Genomic DNA, 21233 nt, shown 5'->3' with positions numbered 1-21233 from the left:
GGCTTGTACAGGTGCCACAAAAAAACAGCAAAAATATTAAAACGTTTCATTATTTCTTTGTGCTGACTTGTTCAAGGCACAGTTACGTGTTTTCATAAACAAAACAATACTCCATGTCTGATCCACGCCTGACTATATAGACAAAAAAACATTTACTATATATATATATTTATATATAGTAAATGGTCACATTTGAGATCTCTAAACCTGTCCTGCCTCATGCAAAACCTATATATAGAACTCAGATGGTAGAAATGATGATATCACACCTCCCTGCTATAGCATTCTTGTTGTAACCTGTAAATCTGTAGCTGTGGCAGCCATTGCCACTTGACTTGTTGATGTTGGAACACTGAGTTACTTGTTGTTTCGATGTTAGTCTACATGTTGGGTTTCACAGTTCGCATAGACCGCAGATCCTCTCATTGAAGTTTCTTGTTTCATTCCAACAGTTCCCTTTTCTCCACTCCTGTAGATAAATGTCCTGTTCTTCTTCTAGTAGCCTACTTCTCATCAGGCTGCCGTGGTTCCTCCGCACCTGATGCAGACCTTGTCAACTTGTGTCTTGACTTGTGTACTACGTAGTGATAAAAATGACACCTGAGGACTGGATCGTTTCCACTCTTTTATTTGGCTTTATTAAAATAAACAAAACCTAAATCTTAGACAAAAGATGACTAAATAAAAACAGAACTGCTAAATAATAAGTTCTTTCTTTGCTTTTAAACTCGGAAAAACAAGATCCTTTAGGATAAGCCGCCGCTAGAAAACTGCTCTTTTTGGAGAAGTGCCACAGTGAAAATTCCAGGTTGTCGCTCATGTGTGAGTTATGTTGCTGATTTGGTTTTCTAGGATCTTGCGCTTCTTCTCTGTCGACGCTTTGAAAACGTTGGCCCTGTAGTACCGCAGCTCTTGAATGCTCTCCTGGATGTCATTCAAGGCCCTGGAGACAATAATTTAATTGAATTCCTTGCACAGTGTATACTTATCTGAAACTAAACAGTCCAATCAAACCCGCAGATTATTTTACTTTGAAAATAATAATTAACATTCAAAGACAGAGCAAAAAAAATAACATGACGTCAGCTGAAATAAACTACAAGTGATAACCAGTCAATAATTATGTTAATGTATTTTTTTGTTTTGTTTTGTTTACCTGTGGGATGCTTTCTTTTGAGGCACCATCTTGTATTCCTCTGGAAACCACCGTCTGAAAGTGGCACATTAATGTCACTTTTTATTCACCTCATTCAAGATGTAGCATACATAGGAAGTGATAAAGAGTATAATTTATAATGAACCTCAGAGGTAAGAGTGCATTAGCACACAAACTCTCCGATGAGCCACGGACACAGACACATACTGACCTGCTGAGCTCTTTGATGGTGCTGACGTCAATGATCCTATAGTGAAGGTGGTACATGAACTGGGGCATGTACTTGTCCAGGAACTTCTTGTCTGCATGTACAGAGTTACCTGAGGGAACGGGACGATAAATGGATTTAGTAAAATCTAGTTCAGTCACAACGACACATATTTCAAACTAGGTACAAATACAACTAAAGTTAAAATACGAAACACAAGCAAACACATAAGATGTCCCTTGTTCTGTCCATCATCCTACTGGAATTTACTTTTATGGCTTCAATTTTAAATTATTTAAAATATTTTGCTATTCAAAATTTCTTTCATTACTGTATTTAAGGCAGAGTTTATGTGTTGGAAATGCGTAAAATGTGCTACTTTCAATCAACAATCTACTATAAGTTCAGCATTCCTGATTTTTCTTAAGTAAATGAGACGGTGGAAATCACCTAGCATATTTATACAAACACAGCAGCCATGTGATGAAACTAATCCAGTGTGAATGGAGAGGTTCGTGATTTGGGGTGCGTTTTTATTTATTTTAATAAAAATATAAAAATTATACAATACTGGCGAATCTGTTCTTGTGACATCCATAGTACTATCACAGTTCTGTGGAAAAGGCTACAAAAGTAACTCACCAGCAAGGGGACACTGTCCCGGAGGGGTGTGCTGTCTGACGAAGGACAGAAACTCGTACTCTGCTTGTTCCAGGGTGATTTTACTGTCTCGGACAGCCTGGGTCAGTCCTGACTGAGACAAAGTTACACTCACTAATCCCATAACAGACACACTTCTTACACTCAGTGCGTTTACATGCAGAGCTTAATCGAGCTATGCTCAAAAGTCGATTTTCTGACTACAGTCCTTGTCCCAGTTTACATGCAGTGCAAGAAAATCGAATAACTGTTCTCCTCCTCCACACTAGGTGGCGATACGAGTCTTTTCTGCGGGATAATACCACGTTAATGCGGCCCGATTTCTGTCTGACCTACGTGATATAATAAACAAGAGTCGTTCGTGCGGCAGACAGGCATTTCAAACAACAACCATAAGGATAATAGTACATTTTTTAATCTCGTATGTAATGTTCGCGCTACTTTTGGTGCAGGTAAGATCCGCACTATTCCTCAGACGGTTCTTCTAGCTTCTTCTTGGATGTTTTTGTTCCGGGGTTACACGCCAGCGCAGCGGTTGTGGAACATGCGCACACGCATTATCCGATCAATACTGCGATTAAGGCCGTATACATGACGGAGAAAACCGAATTCCAGTCGCATTATCTGGGTGTCTCAATCGGATAATGAGAACTCCCGAGTAACGTGTTTACATGCACTTAAGTTCTCCTGTTATAGTCCGATTAAGGCAATAATTTTTTTTCACGTGCATGTAAACGTACTGATTAACAGTGGCTACAAAATGTCTGTTCAAAAACATTAGTTTCCAAAACAAACAAAAAAACAACAACAACAACACCACATAAATCCAGTCTGACAAAGACCAAGATTTAACATTTTTCCCAAAATTGTAAAATGCACCGACCAGGCATAACATTATGACCACCTTCATAATACTGTGTATGTCTCCCTTGTTTCTCCCTAACAGTAGTTGTGACTCATCAGATGATGAACATGAGTTTTCTGAGGGTGTCCTGTGGTGTCTAGAAACAGGATGTTATTAGTGGGGGACTTTGAGTCGTATGGGTTGAGGCCAGGTCAACAAATGCTGCTGGTGGTGCGTCATTGCAGATCTCCCTCCAGTGGTTTTAATGCAGTGGCTGGCCGGTTTGTGTTTGGTGCATATACCTCACAAGGTTTGCAACGAAAGCAGCTTACCTTTCCGTGATGCTCTTTGCACCACTCAGACATCCCTTCCAACAGCTCATCTGGCTGCTTAATTATCAAGTTGGGTCCCTGTCGGCCAAGAACGGATAAGCACAATTTACAAGACAGACTTAAGACATTCTAGCAAGTCTAGCGGTGTTTACGGTGATATTACCTCAGCCAAAATATTCAGGTCCGAGTCCGTGATTATGCAGGCCATTTCAATAATCTGGTCCTTCTCGATGTCGAGACCTGTCATCTGAAGAAAAAGAGAAAGGAATAAATATTCGTAAACAGCACGCAGAGACACATTGTGATCCGTTACATGTCAGGCTAGACACTCGTCACTTTTAATATGCAGTTAATTAATGTTACATTCTTTAGTATAACACTGGGAAAAGCGCATTTGATCATCTACCTCCAGTCTAGCCAACGTTAGCATAACATACATGGGTATTTCATGACTTGCCTCCAGATCCACCCACACCATCCTCTGGGACATCGGGCTGGACGACATGTCGCAGAAGTTTCTGGATCCCTGAACTACAGAAAAGGCACCAAGTGTCGAGATGATGCTTGGGCGTGACCTCTGCGAGATCAGTGGAAATCTCACAGGGCTATAGTTGTGGCGCAGAGCAGGGCTACGGTGTGAATGATACGAAGCTGTGCTGCATGGAAGGACCAGACGACTTCTCCTGCACAGTGTCCCGAAAGCAGACAGAGCCCATGCCCGACCACTACTCCACAAGCAGACCGGCATGTTCAGCGGCGGACTTCCGGCTTCTGATTCTTCTTCTTCTACTTCGATTGTAGCAGCGTTGACTCTATCGGGCTAATTACCGCCCCCTGGAGGCCAGATGTTAAAACACAGTACAGTACAACTAGATGGCGATCTAATGAGGGCTCGGTCCCGCTACATCAAAAATAAACTGAGGAACAGTGTTTGTCTCAATCACGAGTCACAATTCACAAGTCAGAAATAGTAAGTCGTAGTTATGAGATACAAAGATACAATGACGACATGGTAAGTCATAATTCTGAGGTTGTGCGTCGTTGTTATTAGATACAATGCCACAGTAAGTCATAACAATTAGGTAGTAATAATGAGGAAGTAAGTGTCATATTTATATATTTATACATGTCATATTTACAAGGTAAGTCGTTGTTAAGAGACAATAAGTCCTAATTACAACATAACAAGCCATAACTAGAAAATTCCAGCAGAAAATGTGAATGCGCCAGTGCTGGTGAATTTTTTTTAATGTTTTTAAGTACATTAGTTAAGTGCCTTATAGACCACTTGTAAGTACAGTTAGCTATTGTAGTTCTACCATAGCCCCAACTGTCATGGCTAATGTTCAGTTTCTTTTTTATATGCATTTTTTTTTTAGTTAAAGTGGTAAAGGTTGAGGTGGTTCCTTGTTCCACATTAAGGTGGTTCCCACCCTTTACCCCTTAAGACTTCTACAAGCTGACACAGAAATATAGAACTGTCCAGTAATGACTATTTGTAAGCCGCTGGGACTTCTTTCTACTCCTTCTAAGTACCTTCTTTAAATACAGCCCAGAATGAATCTGGTTTTATCTGCAGTAAACGCTGACAACATAATGCTGAATGCAGAAGACTTTGTGTGCTGGTCTTCGTTGTGAAGTGCCTGGTTTGTGACTCCAGTACAGAGAGTAATGGATTATTTTGTTCTAATTCTAAAACACACACATGAAAATATAATAATGTTAAATCCACCATCATGTACATTGTTTAATCAGTGGTACTGTCATCATTTATTTAAAAGTGTTAAGTTGAAATGTATGTTTGGTTTTTAAAACATAGCATGTTTAGCATTTACATTTCACTAGTCATATATACTGAGCATGAGTCTTAATAATCATTTAAATCTTAATTCAAAAATCCAAAACGATGCGCAGACAAAGTGTACGTGCTGGCATTCAAGTACATAACAAGTCCGTAAACTATCAGCGAATACAGTTAAACTGTCTCTATAACTTCTAGCTTCGCGTTAACACACCCACCAGAAGAGATACGAAGCTCGGTCAGTATAATTTACGTAATTATCTCTTAACCCTGGTCTGCATTGTCACTTGCTGGAGAACTGAAACAATTATTCTGCACGTACACACACACATTTTTATGTTGTTGAGAATCAACAAGGGTGTGGCCGACCGTGACACACAGTGTGGCTTCTTTTGTGCGCATATTCATGTTTAGACAGGCCATTAGAAAAGAGTGACCTTCTTTATTCTCTCCCTAGTGATGTCTCAGGCCGCACGACTTTTTACCTGTCTCCTGCTGCGTCTCTTTTCTCAGCGTAGCTCGCTGTACTAAAACGTAACTCGGCAGACAAATAGACTTTTGACTGAGACAAAGCAATGCAGAGCTTCTTGTTACCATTTCATTTCCATGCCCCAGCACACATGCAGGTGCTTTGCATACAGTTAGAGCGCAGCTCAGGAAGGTAACAACACACAGTACAGTCAACCGTCTCTTGCAGGCTGTTTAGGAAATGCTAATAATAAAATTAAACAAAAAAAAATCACATCCAGAAATGACTGTTATGAAATGAAACAGTCTTGTAAATAAACTAATGTGGACTTTACAGTTGGTGTGCGCACATCAATGATTATGCAGAGCAGGACAGATGATCCGTTTCTTCAGTGTTACAGGGTGCTATGTACACTGTACCAGGACAAATGAGTGTACTGAGCAGCACTTTAAAGGAGCATTTAAGCTCAACCTACATTAGCGTATGTTTAGGAGTTAGATGTGCAGTTTGGTTTTAAGATGTAGTGAAGAGTCCGAAGATATTCCTGGACTTTCTTCTTCAGTGGTCAACATCTACTAGGTGTCTCAGTGTTTGGTTGGCACTGCTGGAATGTGGGACACAAACCAAATAAAAGGCCAAAAGCATCAGCCTGGCAAGGCTGAAATATATTCATACAGGTGCACAGTTTATACAACACGATCCTCCCGACCTTCTTGGAGTGACCTCTCTTGTCATTTGCATGATGGGGTTTTGTCTCGGCCTGGATTTGAAATTGTAATTGACAGTTCGGTGAGGTGCACTCAGTTCCCGTTTCTGTTAGCACACACTGACTCACTGCAGGCAAGAAAACTGCTTTAAAATGTGATTTAAACGTCTCGGAAAATACCGATTGTAACTGTCAGCAACACAGCAGAATAGAAAGTGTCATATAGGCGGTTACGCCCACATCACAGTCAACAAACTGCAAGCAATTGACAATTTTCAGAGAGTGTAAATGGCCTTTGTGTGCTGTCTAAGAAGCTCTTTCGTTAAACCAAACAATGGCAACAGAAAGGACTAAAGAAGAGAAAGGGCTAATTTACCTAGCAGTTAAGGCCGTGGCTCCACTGTGCTTGCTCCTGTTATTTAGACCATGCCCTTTGTCTGGGACTATGGCTTGATCTGAGGCCAACATTTGCATGGCAAGGGCCACTTGAATGTGAAGATTCCCGGATTCTCACTACCTGACATGCAAAACGAGCGGAGAACCAGTTAAAATGGCACACACGCACAGTCAACACAGGTGTACTCCTGTCAAATCACTGAGCCTCCGGCCCCCTCTCCACCCCTTATCAGAGCTTTAAATTTTCACTTGCCAGAGTGCTGGAAATGGACTGCTGTGATTTTTCTGGAACACCGTAATAACATATTACAGAGCAAATTGAGGTGATAGTTGGTAGGGCGAAAGGTAAAGTGATACCACTTAGCGACGGATCGAATCGAAGCTTAGCGTGCCAGGGTCAGAGAGTGAAAACACGTCAAGAAGAAGCAGAAGAAAAGGAAGGGTAGGATAAGAAGATGCCGCGAGCTTTCCTTGTGAAAAAGAAGCGTGGAGCATGTGGAGCATGGCAATGGAAAGAACCAGAACAGCATGAGTGGAAGGATGATGACACCCCAGGTAAAAAAAAAAAATATATATATATTAACACACTGGCACAGATCTAATTTAAGTATAATTAGTATACACCGATGTTTAATGTGCTAAACATGTGTTAACTTCGCTGTACTAACAATGTACTTTATGTCATTAGTGCTACTAAAGTTATACAAAGGCTGCACCAAGTGTACTTCATTTTTTTGAGACACCATTAAGATGAACTTTGATTAACTTTTTTATTTATGAGTTTGTTTGTTTTTTTAACTTGAAATACATTTTATTCCACTTTTAAGATAGATGTATTGCACTTACAATGCACAAGAAATAAGTTTAGAATATAGTGAAATGTGCAGCTAATACATTGCAAATATAAATTGTTTCAAGTGAGCCAGAAAAAGGCAACAAATATATTTAAATACATTTTAATACACTGTAACTTTAGGTTAAAGCAGTCGTTTAAGGTCACGTCATTTTGCATATTTTCTTTCACCGATGGCGAGGTTGCAGTTAATTATAAGTCGGTGATAGTGATGACTTTCAGGGCTTTTATAACTTGGGGGCAAGAATGTATTAAATTTAAGCGAACTGAACGTTGATTGGTGCTGAAAAGCAAAGTTAGTTCAACCTGTCATAAGGAAATGAACATAATAATGTTTTTACTGATTCAACTTAACTCTTCACTTAAATCCTGTTGTTACATTTAATTGTATATGTAACGCTTATTTGTGAATGAATGCTCCAGATAGTCTATTGTTTGTTAAGTTAAAGTTTCTCTTCAACTACTTGACCGTGGTGCAGTCTCGTTTTCTAGAGATAAGTTTACTTAAGCAGTTTGTTTTTGAGGAGCTGCTCCTTAGTGGAAAGCTCGTTCCCATCCAGATCTGAAGAAATTCAAATGTGTATCTCTCATCCTTGTTAAAACTCAAGTTTAGACCATAGAACGATTTGCCTCGACTTTAAACCTCGCAGTACTCTGTATCCTTTGGTGACAGCACCAACTTCTTCAACAGGACTTGTATCACCTGCTCCGACCACATAAGACCCCCAAGGCCAGGAGTGACATCCCCAAAGTTCCTGAAGGAAATAGCATTAATTAGGTACACATAACGATAATTGTCCCTATACAAGACCCATATAACCATATTTACTTTCCTGTCAAGAAACAGAGAGACGTGAAATATTTACACTTTATTGTGTTTCTTCCTTCATTTTTTTTTTTCCAAACATTCAATCCGCAGAAGCATTGTTTTGAAAAGAATCTCCATGCCCATGAAAAACACAGTTTAAACAATGTCCGGAGCATGCAAAACCACTATTTGGTCATGTCCACTACTGCACTCATGTAAAACAAAGGAGTTACCACAACGCACTGTGATGTTAAAAGCCAGGAACTGCACCTCAGCAGGGCCAACATATTATCTAGGTATCTTCACCTTAGAAAGAGGTTTAGAAAAGGATGATTTTCAGTGATGAAAGGTCAAACTTCAAAATAACTATGTGCTGACAGGGTCAAAGCTGGTGATTTCCTATATTATTTATTGTCAGTATCGCTTAAAGAATATCTTCACCTGTCAAATACAAGGTACAAACATAACAACACACAACAAGCTGGTTAATCTCTGTTAACCTGTACGTGTATGGTCATTTGAGCTTGGTAACTTAAAAGTATTTTTATTTATTTTATACTTCTTAGAGAGTGAAAACACCAAGGAGCAGATATCTTGCAGTCCTGACACCGTAAAGCCTTCCACTCTGCCCCAGCCAGCAGAGACGTCAGGATGTCGGACAGCAGCAGCAGCAGGAATGGTGCCAGTGGCTGTGGCAGGACCAGGAGGAACAGGGGCCGATTGGCCCTCGATGCTCCAGGGCTCATTGTATCATGCAGGGGCGCTACCACTGGTCAACAGAGCAAAGGTATGATCAGTCTCCACCAGGGTGCCATTTGTTCAGTGTCACAGAGACCCCTCCCTCATTGGTGTAGCTAATAGCGAAGTGACTGCCCCAGTAAGCTGGAAAAAAAAAACAGGTTAACTTTCAGTTAACAAACAAAACAAAAAACAGTGTTGTTTTAGAGTTTGTGGTTTGTGGGAGATTTGACACTGAAATTTGAAACCGGCCAAAAGGTGAACGCCAGCAGTAACTCTATGTAACACAGCTTATACAACCATGAAAGAGAAATGGCCCAACACTGTGGCTGAATAGGTGGAAAAATCCCCTTCCTCTGCCTCAAGGCGTTAGCACACACTATTTTCCCCTGACAACAACGTTTTTCTGTCATTCAAATACGGTCAGTGCCCTTTGTTGCGAGAACGTTGGCTAAGGTTTCTGACATAATCAGTAGCTGTTTGTAAGATTAATGAGCTAGATGAGCAGGGACGATGACTGGGCTAATGAGAGAGTTCAGCCGCGGTAGTTTAACCTGATCATGTTTGTTTAGCGGAGAGCATGATTTAATAGCAGCTTAGTTCTGGCATATAGAATAGTGAGAGGGAGATTGGGGATACTGTTCAGTCTAACTGCTTAAATAGACAAATGTGTTTGGGTTTGTAAGTGGAATGGCAACAGGACATTTTGACAAACATTTTGTTGATGGTAGTTTTAATTTCTTCTATCCCTACCAGCCCCGTCTCCGTACGTCCTCCATCTCAGGTGACTTCATGTGTTCGGTTTGCCACAAGATCTTCCCTCTGCAGCGCATGTTGACCCGGCACCTGAAGTGCCACAGCCTGGTGAAGAGACATCCGTGTCGATTCTGTGGCAAAGGATTCAACGATACCTTTGACCTCAAAAGGCATATGCGAACGCACACAGGTACTCCTTCCTGAAAAAAACATTTGTAATCTGTAAGTAGTGTAGTTTAATTTACCATATACATACATGCACACCTGAGCGCATAAATGTCTGAATATGCTCCCCTGTGCTTCCCCAAACTGCAGGTATCCGTCCGTACAAGTGCGAGCTATGTGAGAAAGCCTTCACGCAGCGTTGCTCTCTGGAGTCCCACATGAGGAAGATTCATGGCGTCCATCAGCAGTACGCGTACCGCCAGAGACGCTCCAAGATATTTGTGTGTGAAGATTGTGGTTTCACCTCAAGCCGCCCGGACGAGTACTTCCTCCATGTGAGACAGTGCCACCCTGGCAGCCCTGCCCTCCGCAGGTACTACCGCCGCCAGGCCCACGACAACAGCGGCTTTGCATCGACAGACCATAAACTCAGCCCCTATTTTCTGTACTCGGCCCCGGTATACTATGTGTAGAGCTCTTTATAATTCTCAATTACATTGTATTGTAGCTGCTCTGTAAGCCATTCAGAAAAAAATGCTAGCTTTATAAAACTGTAACATTTAGAATATGTATGTATGTATGTATTCTTGTGCTAATATACTTTCTGTTTATTCATTACTTTCATTTCATTACTTTAGGTGGAGGTTTTAATCAGACTTTTTAAATGAAGGCTAAAAACATTCGAAATGTTTTTGTATAATAATTGTAATTAATAATAATTTCTGTAGCCAAAGTTTCAGAATCATTTTTGCCATACTACCCTTTGGTTGTGTTCAAGGTGATATAGATCCACAAGTTTGTGCAAAACCTGATAAATGACGTTTAACCTCCTGAGACCCGAGCTTTTATTTTATCTGTGTTTTTAATTTCTCCGCGGTATTTGGGCTTAGCAGAACCTAAGATGTATAAAAACTAAGCATCATCTTTCAACAGGAAGTAGTAGATTTTGAAAAAAAACAACAAAAAAAAACATGTCCTCATATGTGGACCCTGGGATTATTTCAGTATTTAAATTATAATAAACTCATCCATCCATGTGCGACGGAATATAAAACTGTTTATTTTAATACTTGAACATGGCTGAGCAAGGACAGAACAATGAAGTCCCAACGTCCTCCAACAAGTACTTGCTAATTAGCAATGTTGTAGCTCATTGCTATTGATAAAATTAGTTAAATTTGCATTTAAAATTCAACCGTTGTTGTTTTCTATCTTGACTTTTGTCTTGTGATCGTCTGTAGAATTAATCCGCCAGCTATCACATTTTTACACCAACTAGTGTACTGACCCTTTGCTACCCCCTACATGGCAGACTAAAGTGTCCACTAATGAGAACAACAGGTTTAAATGAAGCAGAATAAGCTGCGATAAAACCTAAAACTTAATGTCCCCATATGAGGATGTGGGGTCTCAGGAGGTTACGCATTATCTGACAATATCCTCCTTTTAAATGCTCAGGAACAAGACTGCGAATTAATTCTTGGTGAATTGCCACCACAAACGTTAAGTGGGGTTAAGATCAGACAATTTGGTTTTCCTTGTTCTTCAAGTAGTTCTCATAAAGCTCTGAGGGGTGTTCGGGCTCATTAAGCAACCTCAGCAAGAAGCCTTTTCCACCAAGTTGTAAACCACAAAGTGAAGGATGGAGTTTTATTTTTCATTGTGTTAATATAGTATTTGTCCCTCTCTGGTTTGTCTGCTTAAATTAGTATTTATGTTACAGACACCAGTCTCAAACTTGAATTCATCAGTGAGTAGATCACATTTCCAGGTCAGTACACTGAAAAATGTGTCAGAGTCAACCACAACCATGGCTTTGTCACTCCTTCTGAGAAGTTGTTAAGAGACCGCTACACAGGTTTTAAGAAAGAGTAATATAAATCCTCTTTTGACAGGACTTTTGCTGATTTAAGTCTAGCATTCTTTATTTAGCAAATCCCTGTATTTGTTAATAATTTCCTTTTTCTATCTCACACTGAACAACTGATCAAATTTTAGCAAGGTGCCCTGGAAACCTTTTCAATCTTTTTGACTTTTTTGATGCTTTCACTTACGTGATACCGCGCACACACACACACACACACACGCCTTTGTATAGCTATCTTTGTGAGGACACTCATTGCAGAAGTGAGTGAGAAGTGAGGACCGTCATCATTGGCATAATGCATTCCCTAGCCCCTTACCCTAACCATAACATAATGGTAACCTTTACCTTAAAACTCTTAACCCTCAAACAGCCTCGTAAAGAAGTGAGGACCGGCCAAAATGTCCCCACTTTGCACAGATGTCTTTAATCTGATGGTTTAAAGTTCAAACTGGTTCTCGGAAAGACAGCTGTACAAGAACACACACGCACACACACATACGCACACACATTCATGAAGAGGAAGTTGAAGTGTGTGGAGAACCTGAAGTTCCTCAGACTCACTGTCATCAACATCTCACCACTGGTGTCATTAACCCAACAAACACTGTTCTTCCCCAGGAAGCTTAAACAAACGAAGCTCCCACAGTGGAAGGCGTCCTGACGGACTACACCTGCAGTGGCATGCGGACCGCACTGCCACAGAGAGAAAAGACCTGCACCGTGTGGTGAAAACGGCCCAACAAATCAGTGGGATGGAGCTCCCCTATCTGGATAACATCAACGCAAACAAACTCACAAATAGTAACTCGCAAATAGTCAAAGAGAACAGCCACCCTTGCCAATGTCTATTTAGTTGTCTTTTTATTCACTTTATTTGTCTCCAAGTCTTCAATAAGAGCTAGAGCAAAAAGGCTGAAACAGCTTTTACCCAAGAGCTATAGCTTCCATTTCCATTTATTAAAGGTAGTCTTACTCAAGGGCTACTCAGTTGCACTGTCACTTTTAACTCCAGACCACCTCTTGCGGTTAACGGTCTTTAAATATAACTCTTTACGCCTAATGCGGAAGGTCCCATCGTTTGTGCAGCCTACTCTGATGACATAGTTTCTGTTCTGCCCATGTGAACACCATTCAGGATTTGAACGTGGCTTCCCTCTTTCTGAATCAAAATGGGAGTTTGCCTCAGCTACCATCACCTATCTTGGCAAGCTGCTCGGTCAAGTGCGGCCCGTGGATGCTGACATAGTTCCCTGTTCCTACTACGAAACAAGAGTTGTGTGGTTTCTTTAGCCGTGCAGACTTTCAAGGCAAAAAAACAAACAAACAAACAAAAAAAAAAAACCTTCGCTAAACTTCCCCTGTGTCATCAGGTCCGTCCCTTTCAAGTGATAGCTGGGCCTTTACTACTACACTACTACTAAAGCTCTACTACAGAAAGGAACAGTCTGTTACTTCTCAAAGAAATTCTTTGCAGCTCCGCTGATGAAGAAGCTCTGGGCTCTGAAGCATTTTGAGGCTAATGATGAATGAGAATGGCCCAGTTTTGGGTGTATTCTACATTAAGCTCATACGACTAAGAAACCTGCATATTTGTCACAAAAGCGGGGTGTGTGATAGTGTTGTGGCCGATGCTTTCTCACAGGCAACGGTTCAACTTCAGAGAGGAGGCGTTACCTGTCAAATCTAGTTTTGTTTTTTTGGTTCGTTCTGTGTCTCTGTGTTCAAAGCAGCTTCCTAGCAAGTGCCTGCTTTTGGGTTTACCCCGTTTGCCCTTTCTTTCTGAAACAAACCCATTAATTCTCTGTGGAGCGTCTATCATATTTGCTCTGGACGTGTATCACTGTGTCAGCGGGTCATTACCGTAATGGCACACTGGACTTACTCAAAGAAACGAGAACTGCAAGTAAAGCAGATGTGCCACACAGTAATGAGTCTGCAAATAGCAGCCCTGTGGTACAGATTGTAGGTTTCAGATGACCGGTCAAAAACTAAAATAAGATGCTTTTTCAGAGCTGTGCTCTTCAAAATAAAGTCTCTTTTTTGCTATTGCTATTATATGTACTCAAAGTGCAAGGAGGAAATTGTGTGTCAGTACATGGTGTTAAACGTATGAAAGCTGATACCCATCATGATGTGCTGTAGAGTTCAGCCCCACAGGGACACATTAAGAGATTGAGGAACTGCAGACTGACTGCGAGACATAAGAGGAAATGAACAATGCTTAAATGTGGCTAGGGACGACTATTAAAGGGACACAGTTCGTACCAACAACATCTCAGACAGTGCATGCTTGCATGCTAGAACGAGTGCTCACCAAAGTTTATATTTGACACGCATACGTGCCAAATATACAATATGTACGAATATGTTGCCGCAGAGATGTACTTCTGAGAAGTCATACCACATTCTTTTACATGAAGGGTTAATTATAAATAAGTGTTCTTTTACAGCCAAAGGTACTTTTCTGTTTTATACATTATAGTTTTGCTTTATGTTGCTGTGTACTAGAGTAAAGGGAACCCCTCTGAAGAGACTGCTTTAAACCGTGAACAGTTGTTTGTGGAACGTCTGTATCGCCATATGATATCTGTTTCCATAAAGTAGCATTGTTGTCATGCTCTTAACACGCCTTTTCAGACGCACTGGCCCAAAAGGCCAAGTGCGTGTAAATCTACATGTTTCCGTATATTTCCTGGTAAAAGGGAAAGGTGACAATTTGTATATTTAAAAAAAGCCCTTTAATAGGAAGTTTACAGTTCTTTTTTTATTCCTGCAACGTCGCTACAGGGAAGTTAAGCTCTAGTTTGTATTGCTTGCTCAAGTAACATGAGCGTTGTCACCATTGCATTTGGTAGCAAGTAATCAAAACAGAACAGCAATAAATGTTTGCTTCGAGACGGTCATCCAAATCGCCACTGAACCCCCCACATGTGACATTTCAAGCTCTTTATCTGAAATCGGCTAAAGAATTATGGGAAGATGACTCACGAGTCTTGCTGTTTTCCATAGTCAGGCACCATTTGCATTAAGAACTTTTCTCCTTGCCAGCTAAAAGACAACTGGCAACAGAAGAAGAAGAAAAAAAAGAAGGACTATAGACACAAATCAAAGTCGTGCCATGGGTAGAGACACAACGGGGGAGGTGTGAAAATGAGAATTACGAAGAGCGAGAGAGAAGGCAATGAGAACAGGAAGAGAGAAAAAAATTGTCTAGGAAATGAGAATACAAAGACAGAAGTGCAAGTGCTTGAGTCATGAGAGAGCGCAATGGAGGTGTGCAGGCAGGAATGACAGCAGGTCCGGCAGAGTAGATAACGCGTTTGCCCGTGAGAGGCTGGAGGAATCGGCTCGAGTTGTTTGGAAGGAGCACGTTGATAAAGAGCAAGTGAAAGTTTTGATACCGACAACAGCTGGAAAATGAGGTGAGTGGATTTTGATCGACGCAGATGATGTTAATCCATCTAAAATATTTTTTCAACTTTCAAATTCATCATTCTCAACTTTAGACCGAGTAAACTCACATATACAAATACGCAAAAGAGTCCTGCTTTGTATTACTTCAGCATTTGCCCAACAAGCTCTACAGCTCTGAGTACATTTCCTGCTGTGTGCCCATGACTCTTCAGCGCAGGTGTTCCACTCATACATCAAGCCACAGCGTGGAAAACGTCTCTGTATCTTCTGTCGAGAACACGAAATGTAGCGAGACGTTTTGAGAGATTTTCATTTTTGCGAAGTTAATATTTCTCGCGGACAGGTGAACTCATTTAGTCCATATTTGGCAGCATTGTACAGCGAGCAGAGGAAGTGGTTAAAACATGAAAACCCTTTTTGACAGGAAGTAAAGATTTCCCACAAGATTTCAATAGGGTACAGACTTTGCAACAATGAGTAGATGTTCTGTCACAGAAATGCACCATTTTTATAAAACAATGCAATAATGTACAAATAAATGTGCAAAATATATTCTGTATGCATTATGATGCACTGACTTAGTTACTTTTACTGTTACTCTAGAACAAGGATCTGCACGCTTCTTCTTGCAGTGAACAATACAGACCTTGCGTGTCTACAGAAACCACTGCATGAGCTTCAACATAGACTTAATTGGCAAATAAATAAAATGTCTCATTTTTAGCCTCTTTCAGGGACAAAGAGAAGCATTACTCTCTGCCATGTTTCCAAAATTACTGCAAAAAGTACATCTTATAGGAGTTTTTGGAGACCTATAATTTTTTCTGCTAATCTGTCCATCAGCTTCTACCGTGTATAGAAGCCCTAGGTTTTAGTTTTTCATATTCCGGATTTGATGGTCCCTTTCATCGCTCCCTCCAACAGTGAGACCAGTATTTGTGCGGTGAGGGCAACGGTCATGCTGTACGATGACGCCAGCAAGCGCTGGGTGCCGGCAGGATCAGACACAGCTTCGTTCAGCCGCGTCCAGATCTATCACAACCCCGCAACCAACACCTACAGAGTGGTGGGCCGTAAAATGCAGGCCGACCAGCAGGTAAAGACAAGCGTGCAGCCAGTCGCCTTCTTGTGTTCTAGTTGGATGTACATCTAGTGCTTCCTGCAATTCCCTGTCCTCCCTTAAAAATAAATAAATAAATTAATAAATACTTAAACCTCACGTCTTTGCCAGGTGGTGATCAACTGTCCCATTGTCAAAGGAATAAAGTATAATCAAGCCACAGCAAGCTTCCATCAGTGGCGGGATGCCAAACAGGTGTGGGGGCTGAACTTCGGCAGTAAAGAGGATGCTGCTTCTTTTGCCAGCTCCATGATGAATGCATTAGATGTTCTCGGAGGAGCAGGTAAACACAACTATTCAATTTAGCAAACATGGAACCATGTCTGGTAGTGTGCTGGTAATGCTTCATAAAATTGACAATGAGTGTTGATGTTTATTTCAGTAGATCAAGAGTCGAATTTAATTAAGAGCTATATTTAAGAGGATCACACTTGTTAGTCATGTACAACAATTATGTTCTTCTTCAGCCCCGCCTGCGAATGGACCCTCTCCACAGCAGCTAGAACAGCAGAGAAGGTACTTCAGTCTTCATGATACTGCTTTTATACTACTTTTTCGAAATGCAGGTCTTCAACAGGGGGTCTGTGACCACTAGGGGCGCTGCAAGGGGGTCACAAAATCTTTGGTTGATTACACATTTTTTATATATGTATGTGCACACACACATATTTAAATTTCTTTAAACACGCATTAACATGAATCCAACATATTTTAGTAAAGGGAGCTTTATATTGCTCCCTTTAAGCTTAATATTGACTGCAAAATGATAACAATAATGTATATTTATAAGTAACCCTAGCTGAGTTTAATACAGAACACATATAGTAGGTAGGGGGTCCTTACTTACTCTTTCCATCAGTTTTGGGGGTCCTTGGTCTGATCCCGGATTTATAGTGATCATGCAGAATAGTTGCACATTTGAGTAGCTGGAAACCAGTTTACCCATCAGTGACTAAACCCGGGTGCAACTGTTCCTTCCTCCGTCCAGACAGGAGCGCCAAAAGCAGGAACAGCAGGAGAGGGAGCGCCTGGAGAGAGAGAGGCAAGCCGCCGCATCCGCTCCTCCTGCTCCCGCCGCTCCGCCCGCCCCGCCCGCCCCGCCGGCACCCCCGCCGCCTCCAGGACCACCCCCACCTTCCTCTGGGTCGGCCCCCCCTGCACCTCCGCCACCTCCTTCTGGAGGCATGGCCCCACCCGCGCCACCTCCTCCACCTCCTGCGGGAGGGGGTGGCGGTGGAGGTGGTGGAGGAGGAGGTGGAGGAGGAGGAGGGGGAGATGGGGGTCTGGCTGCAGCTCTGGCAGGAGCTAAACTGCGTAAGACGGTGAAGGTAATGTGCATACACTTCAAGTGCTGCAGGTGGATTGACTAAGTAGCTCGGTCAAATGATTTTTTGAGTGAACGTGTTCTTGTGTATCAAGAATGACGACGACGCAGCCCCAAAACCGGCACCGTCCTCTGGTGGAGGTGGAGGAGGAGGAGGTGGCCTAATGGGAGAAATGAGTGCCATCCTTGCAAGGAGGTAACTTACCTCTTTTGAGACTTATGTGATGAGCTAATTATAAAAATCTTCTCAATGTTTGTATTGTGTGTCTGTATGTATAATGCATATATATATTTTAAATAGGAGGAAAGCTGCAGACAAGCCTGTTGAAAAAAAGGAAGAACCTTCCTCTGTAAGTCTTCTGTCTGTGACTTCTGCAAACAGATTTCCTCTACGTTTTTCAATAGCATTCGCACGATGAGGTTTAAGATAAGTGAGTGATAATAACAGTTTCGCATTGGTTCATGACTGCAGGGGGATTCTGACTCGGCATCAAAACCCTCACCAGGTAAGTTCTAACTCACAGTGTTGCACCAAAACGTTGATCCTGAGAACTGTGACGATGTAGGCAATTATATTTTGGCAGAAACCAATCCGCTCAAGGAAAAATCTGTTACTCTGCCAAGGTAAGAGACTGGTCCATCAGGCTTGTTACACTAAGTGCTGAACTCATCTGAGCTGTGCATAGCTTAAACAATCCGCATGTTTTTCCCGACAGGCTCAAATCCACCGCCAGTAATCAAGGGGACTTGGTGAGAAGTCCCAGCTCCGCCAATTCTCCCACTACTGCAGGGTCCAGGTACTAATTCTCTCTTTCAACCAAAGGCGCTGCTAAGATACGTTGCCTACAGGGCGAGATGGAGAAAAGAACTCTGCATCAGGTTCTCATCAGTGGCATGCCTCATGACTCACCACAGCAACAAAAAACGAAGCATTTGACGTTCATAGTTTCTCACTTAGGCTATAAATATTACTTCAGGCCAAAAGGTGTCTCTAAGCCGAACAGCTGCTTAGCAGCAACATGTTACAGTGAGAGCGCCTTGCGTCTGCATTCGTTGGGTTTTGTTTCAACGGTGTGAAGTGGGTGAGTTTTTGCTGATGATGTTTGAAAATCAGAGCGGTATTTAACAGCAGCGTTGGCCATCCATTGATGTAATTAATGTCATTGGAGAAGTGGATATTTTTGATGCAGGGACGTCTTTGTAAATACTTGAAGAGGAGGTTGTTCCTGCTCAAACATGAGCCATTTTTAGGATGAAAGAAGATACCGTTTATCTTTACTATTTCTGTCACTTTGCTGCGTGTATTTCTTCTTCTTTGCTTTTTTTTTAATAGTAAATTCACCATGGTGTTCAAACAAGACTCTTGCTCTGGGAGTCTGTTTTGACGGTAAAGATGTGAGGTTAAACATGGATCTTTCGATTGCAGGGTCAAGGTGGTGAAAAAGAACTCTGAGGTTTCAGAAAAGGACTCGGCTGATTTGGAACAAATCAAACAGGTCAGCGCTTCCATCTGCGGCTGAATATCGAACAGCAGCTCATCAGTAACAGGAAAACTCTGTGTTGTGAATTTATTGAATGAATTAATGAATGAACCTGAAAAAGGCGACTTATGACATATAGAAATGTTGGAATCGAAGACAGATTATGTCTCAGTTTTCCAATCCATGAACTGCAATCACCCAGGAGTAATTTAATTAAACATACAATATATCGTACAGCATTTGCTATGTCGTCCCTTTGTGGGAAGAATGCCACTGTAGTGCCAGACTACCAAGTGTTTGCAGAAGTAAAACCTTTAAGTACCACGGCCTTACGATGCTGCATGTGTCTGTGCGTTTTCAGGAAATTCTTGAAGAAGTGAAAAAAGAACTTCACAAAGTGAAAGAGGAGATTATCACTGGTGAGTAAAATTAGACTTGGATATAAATAATCTCTATCTTGTAAAGGTGGTTGTAACAACTGTAACAACTAGGGCGCCACTAGAATAGGGGACTTTATGTATACAGTACTTGACATCTAGAATCAATTTAACCATATACATAAAAAAAATATCTTTAATAAAATATTTTGTCACTACAACAGAAATGTGATGACCCTGAGCTGTTACCGTTCCTGTTATCAAAGGGGAACTGCTCTTACCATGCATTACATTTAACATATACTGTTGTGGTTGGCAGTGAATAAAAATATGCCGTACTGGCTACTGCATTATTCATGAGTACACATATAGAGGTTTCTTGTATCAGAATATGGCTGTGTATTTCAAAAAGTCTCTGAGCTACAAAGGAAAAAATCTTTTTAAAAAATGACGGTCACATTAAAAAAAGGTCACTGGCTCAAATGAAGAAGGTAGATGCACGAGCGAGGTGTGAACTAACCTATTTATATATATATATGTAACGTGATGTTATTTCCTGTTACACCTGACTCTTATTGCGTTTCTCTCTTCCAGCACTGCTCCAGGAGCTAAGACTCCCGAAAGACTGAAGAATCGATCAAGTCAACATTGGATACTTGTTAATGTTTTTTTTTTGTTGTTTTTTTTTTTTAATGTAATGCTGAGGCAATTGGTATAGTTCAACCTTTGGAAGAAATTACGTTACTTTTATTTCAGATAGGATTTTCCCCACGTTCCTGTCTACTGAAGTTTATTAAGCAACTATAATAAAATTGTCTTCCATTGATATTTTAATTAATCTATTGGAGTCGTGTGAAATCCTTCATATAAGGCTCATAAAAGTACAAACAAAACACTGTTAAGGCTTCTGTGGTGACTATCAAAACAAAAATAAGTCACCTGCAGCAAGAATGTCCCAACAGGTGTGCAGTTTCCATTTATCAAACATGTTGAGTATGGCAGATGACAGAGAACACGATTATTTTAATAATGAGGAAGATATCTGGTGAAGTGGTGGTGGAAAAAAATCTAAATTCAAAAATAACAAATAAAAAAAATATCCATTGTCAGGCACGGCGTCAGGATTTTTTCTCTCCCGGTGCTAAGGAGGAGCTTGACCGATACGTGGGGGTGCTAAGAAAATAATTGCTTTTCATGACTTCGGTTACATTATAAAGAGGTTAAGGGGCTTAACTGGGGCTACACAGATTTTTGACGGGGCTATAGCACCCCCTAGCCCCGGTGTAGCGCCATCCCTGCCCACAGTGCATCCATCACCCATGTGTCTACTCCCCCAGTCAATGCACACCTGTGGCATGTAACTCGACCACGTCTCACCTGTGACCTACGACCTCTCATTTCCTGTGCAGGTAGAAATGTTATTGCCATCTAGGGGCAAATACAGATACCATTCAAATAAATCACGGGTGTCAAACATACGGCCCGTGGGCCAAAAGCGGCCCACCAGATGGTCTAATCTGACCTGTGGCACGAATTTGCAAACTGGGAAAATTCACCTTCAATTCACCTTTTTAGTAGCAGAAGTGGACAGATTTTAGTTTTTTGAAGGGAAGTTTATTAAACTTAAAAAAAATACAGAGTTGTCGTTACTTATAGCTTATTGTGTTGTTATGTTAATTATCCGACCCCATGTGAAAGCAAATTGAGCTGAAATAAATAGTGCAAACATAAGTACTTATATTATTTAAGAACATAAAA

The 21233-nt window shown here is 41.2% G+C and overlaps 3 protein-coding genes across 3 annotated transcripts; 2 read left to right on the top strand and 1 right to left on the bottom strand.

The window, feature by feature from the left end:
* Window positions 1-612: 612 nt before the first annotated feature.
* On the bottom strand, window positions 613-3988 carry smfn (small fragment nuclease). The gene is made up of 7 exons (XM_047606986.1): window positions 3658-3988; window positions 3364-3447; window positions 3201-3278; window positions 2007-2118; window positions 1368-1476; window positions 1157-1210; window positions 613-943 (listed from the first exon to the last, which is right to left on the bottom strand). Exons 1-7 carry the CDS (start codon window positions 3946-3948, stop codon window positions 817-819), a joined length of 855 nt encoding a protein of 284 aa, XP_047462942.1. The 5' UTR covers window positions 3949-3988; the 3' UTR covers window positions 613-816.
* A 2928-nt stretch (window positions 3989-6916) lies between these two features.
* On the top strand, window positions 6917-10874 carry zgc:171929 (uncharacterized protein LOC100124596 homolog). Its single transcript, XM_047607748.1, has 4 exons — window positions 6917-7127; window positions 8800-9020; window positions 9728-9917; window positions 10043-10874. The coding sequence occupies exons 1-4, from the start codon at window positions 7028-7030 to the stop codon at window positions 10363-10365; spliced, it is 834 nt and encodes a 277-aa protein (XP_047463704.1). The 5' UTR covers window positions 6917-7027; the 3' UTR covers window positions 10366-10874.
* Window positions 10875-14984: 4110 nt separating this feature from the next.
* On the top strand, window positions 14985-20313 carry LOC125020877 (vasodilator-stimulated phosphoprotein-like). Its single transcript, XM_047606461.1, has 13 exons — window positions 14985-15181; window positions 16098-16269; window positions 16405-16576; window positions 16761-16809; window positions 17282-17621; window positions 17713-17813; window positions 17919-17967; window positions 18090-18123; window positions 18202-18241; window positions 18334-18414; window positions 19044-19113; window positions 19460-19517; window positions 20070-20313. Exons 1-13 carry the CDS (start codon window positions 15177-15179, stop codon window positions 20102-20104), a joined length of 1206 nt encoding a protein of 401 aa, XP_047462417.1. The 5' UTR covers window positions 14985-15176; the 3' UTR covers window positions 20105-20313.
* Window positions 20314-21233: the final 920 nt, after the last annotated feature.

This window comes from Mugil cephalus, chromosome 15, assembly GCF_022458985.1.
Source record: "Mugil cephalus isolate CIBA_MC_2020 chromosome 15, CIBA_Mcephalus_1.1, whole genome shotgun sequence".
Taxonomy (NCBI): Eukaryota; Metazoa; Chordata; class Actinopteri; order Mugiliformes; family Mugilidae; genus Mugil; species Mugil cephalus.
The sequence above is the reverse complement of the archived record's forward strand: the minus strand, read 5'-3'. Positions and strand labels throughout refer to the sequence as shown.

What these genes read in the sequence shown, in the direction of transcription:
- smfn (XM_047606986.1), bottom strand. Translation starts at nt 3,948, where the DNA reads ATGCCGGTCTGCTTGTGGAGTAGTGGTCGGGCATGGGCTCTGTCTGCT. An exon ending in ACCATCAAAGAGCTCAGCAG is followed by an intron (nt 1,211 to 1,367) that starts GTCAGTATGTGT and finishes TGCCACTTTCAG; the next exon opens with ACGGTGGTTTCCAGAGGAAT. An exon ending in CAAAAGAAAGCATCCCACAG is followed by an intron (nt 944 to 1,156) that starts GTAAACAAAACA and finishes TATTGTCTCCAG; the next exon opens with GGCCTTGAATGACATCCAGG.
- zgc:171929 (XM_047607748.1), top strand. Translation starts at nt 7,028, where the DNA reads ATGCCGCGAGCTTTCCTTGTGAAAAAGAAGCGTGGAGCATGTGGAGCA. An exon ending in GAAGGATGATGACACCCCAG is followed by an intron (nt 7,128 to 8,799) that starts GTAAAAAAAAAA and finishes TATACTTCTTAG; the next exon opens with AGAGTGAAAACACCAAGGAG. An exon ending in GCATATGCGAACGCACACAG is followed by an intron (nt 9,918 to 10,042) that starts GTACTCCTTCCT and finishes CCCAAACTGCAG; the next exon opens with GTATCCGTCCGTACAAGTGC.
- LOC125020877 (XM_047606461.1), top strand. An exon ending in AAAAGGAAGAACCTTCCTCT is followed by an intron (nt 17,968 to 18,089) that starts GTAAGTCTTCTG and finishes TCATGACTGCAG; the next exon opens with GGGGATTCTGACTCGGCATC. An exon ending in GAAAGAGGAGATTATCACTG is followed by an intron (nt 19,518 to 20,069) that starts GTGAGTAAAATT and finishes TCTCTCTTCCAG; the next exon opens with CACTGCTCCAGGAGCTAAGA.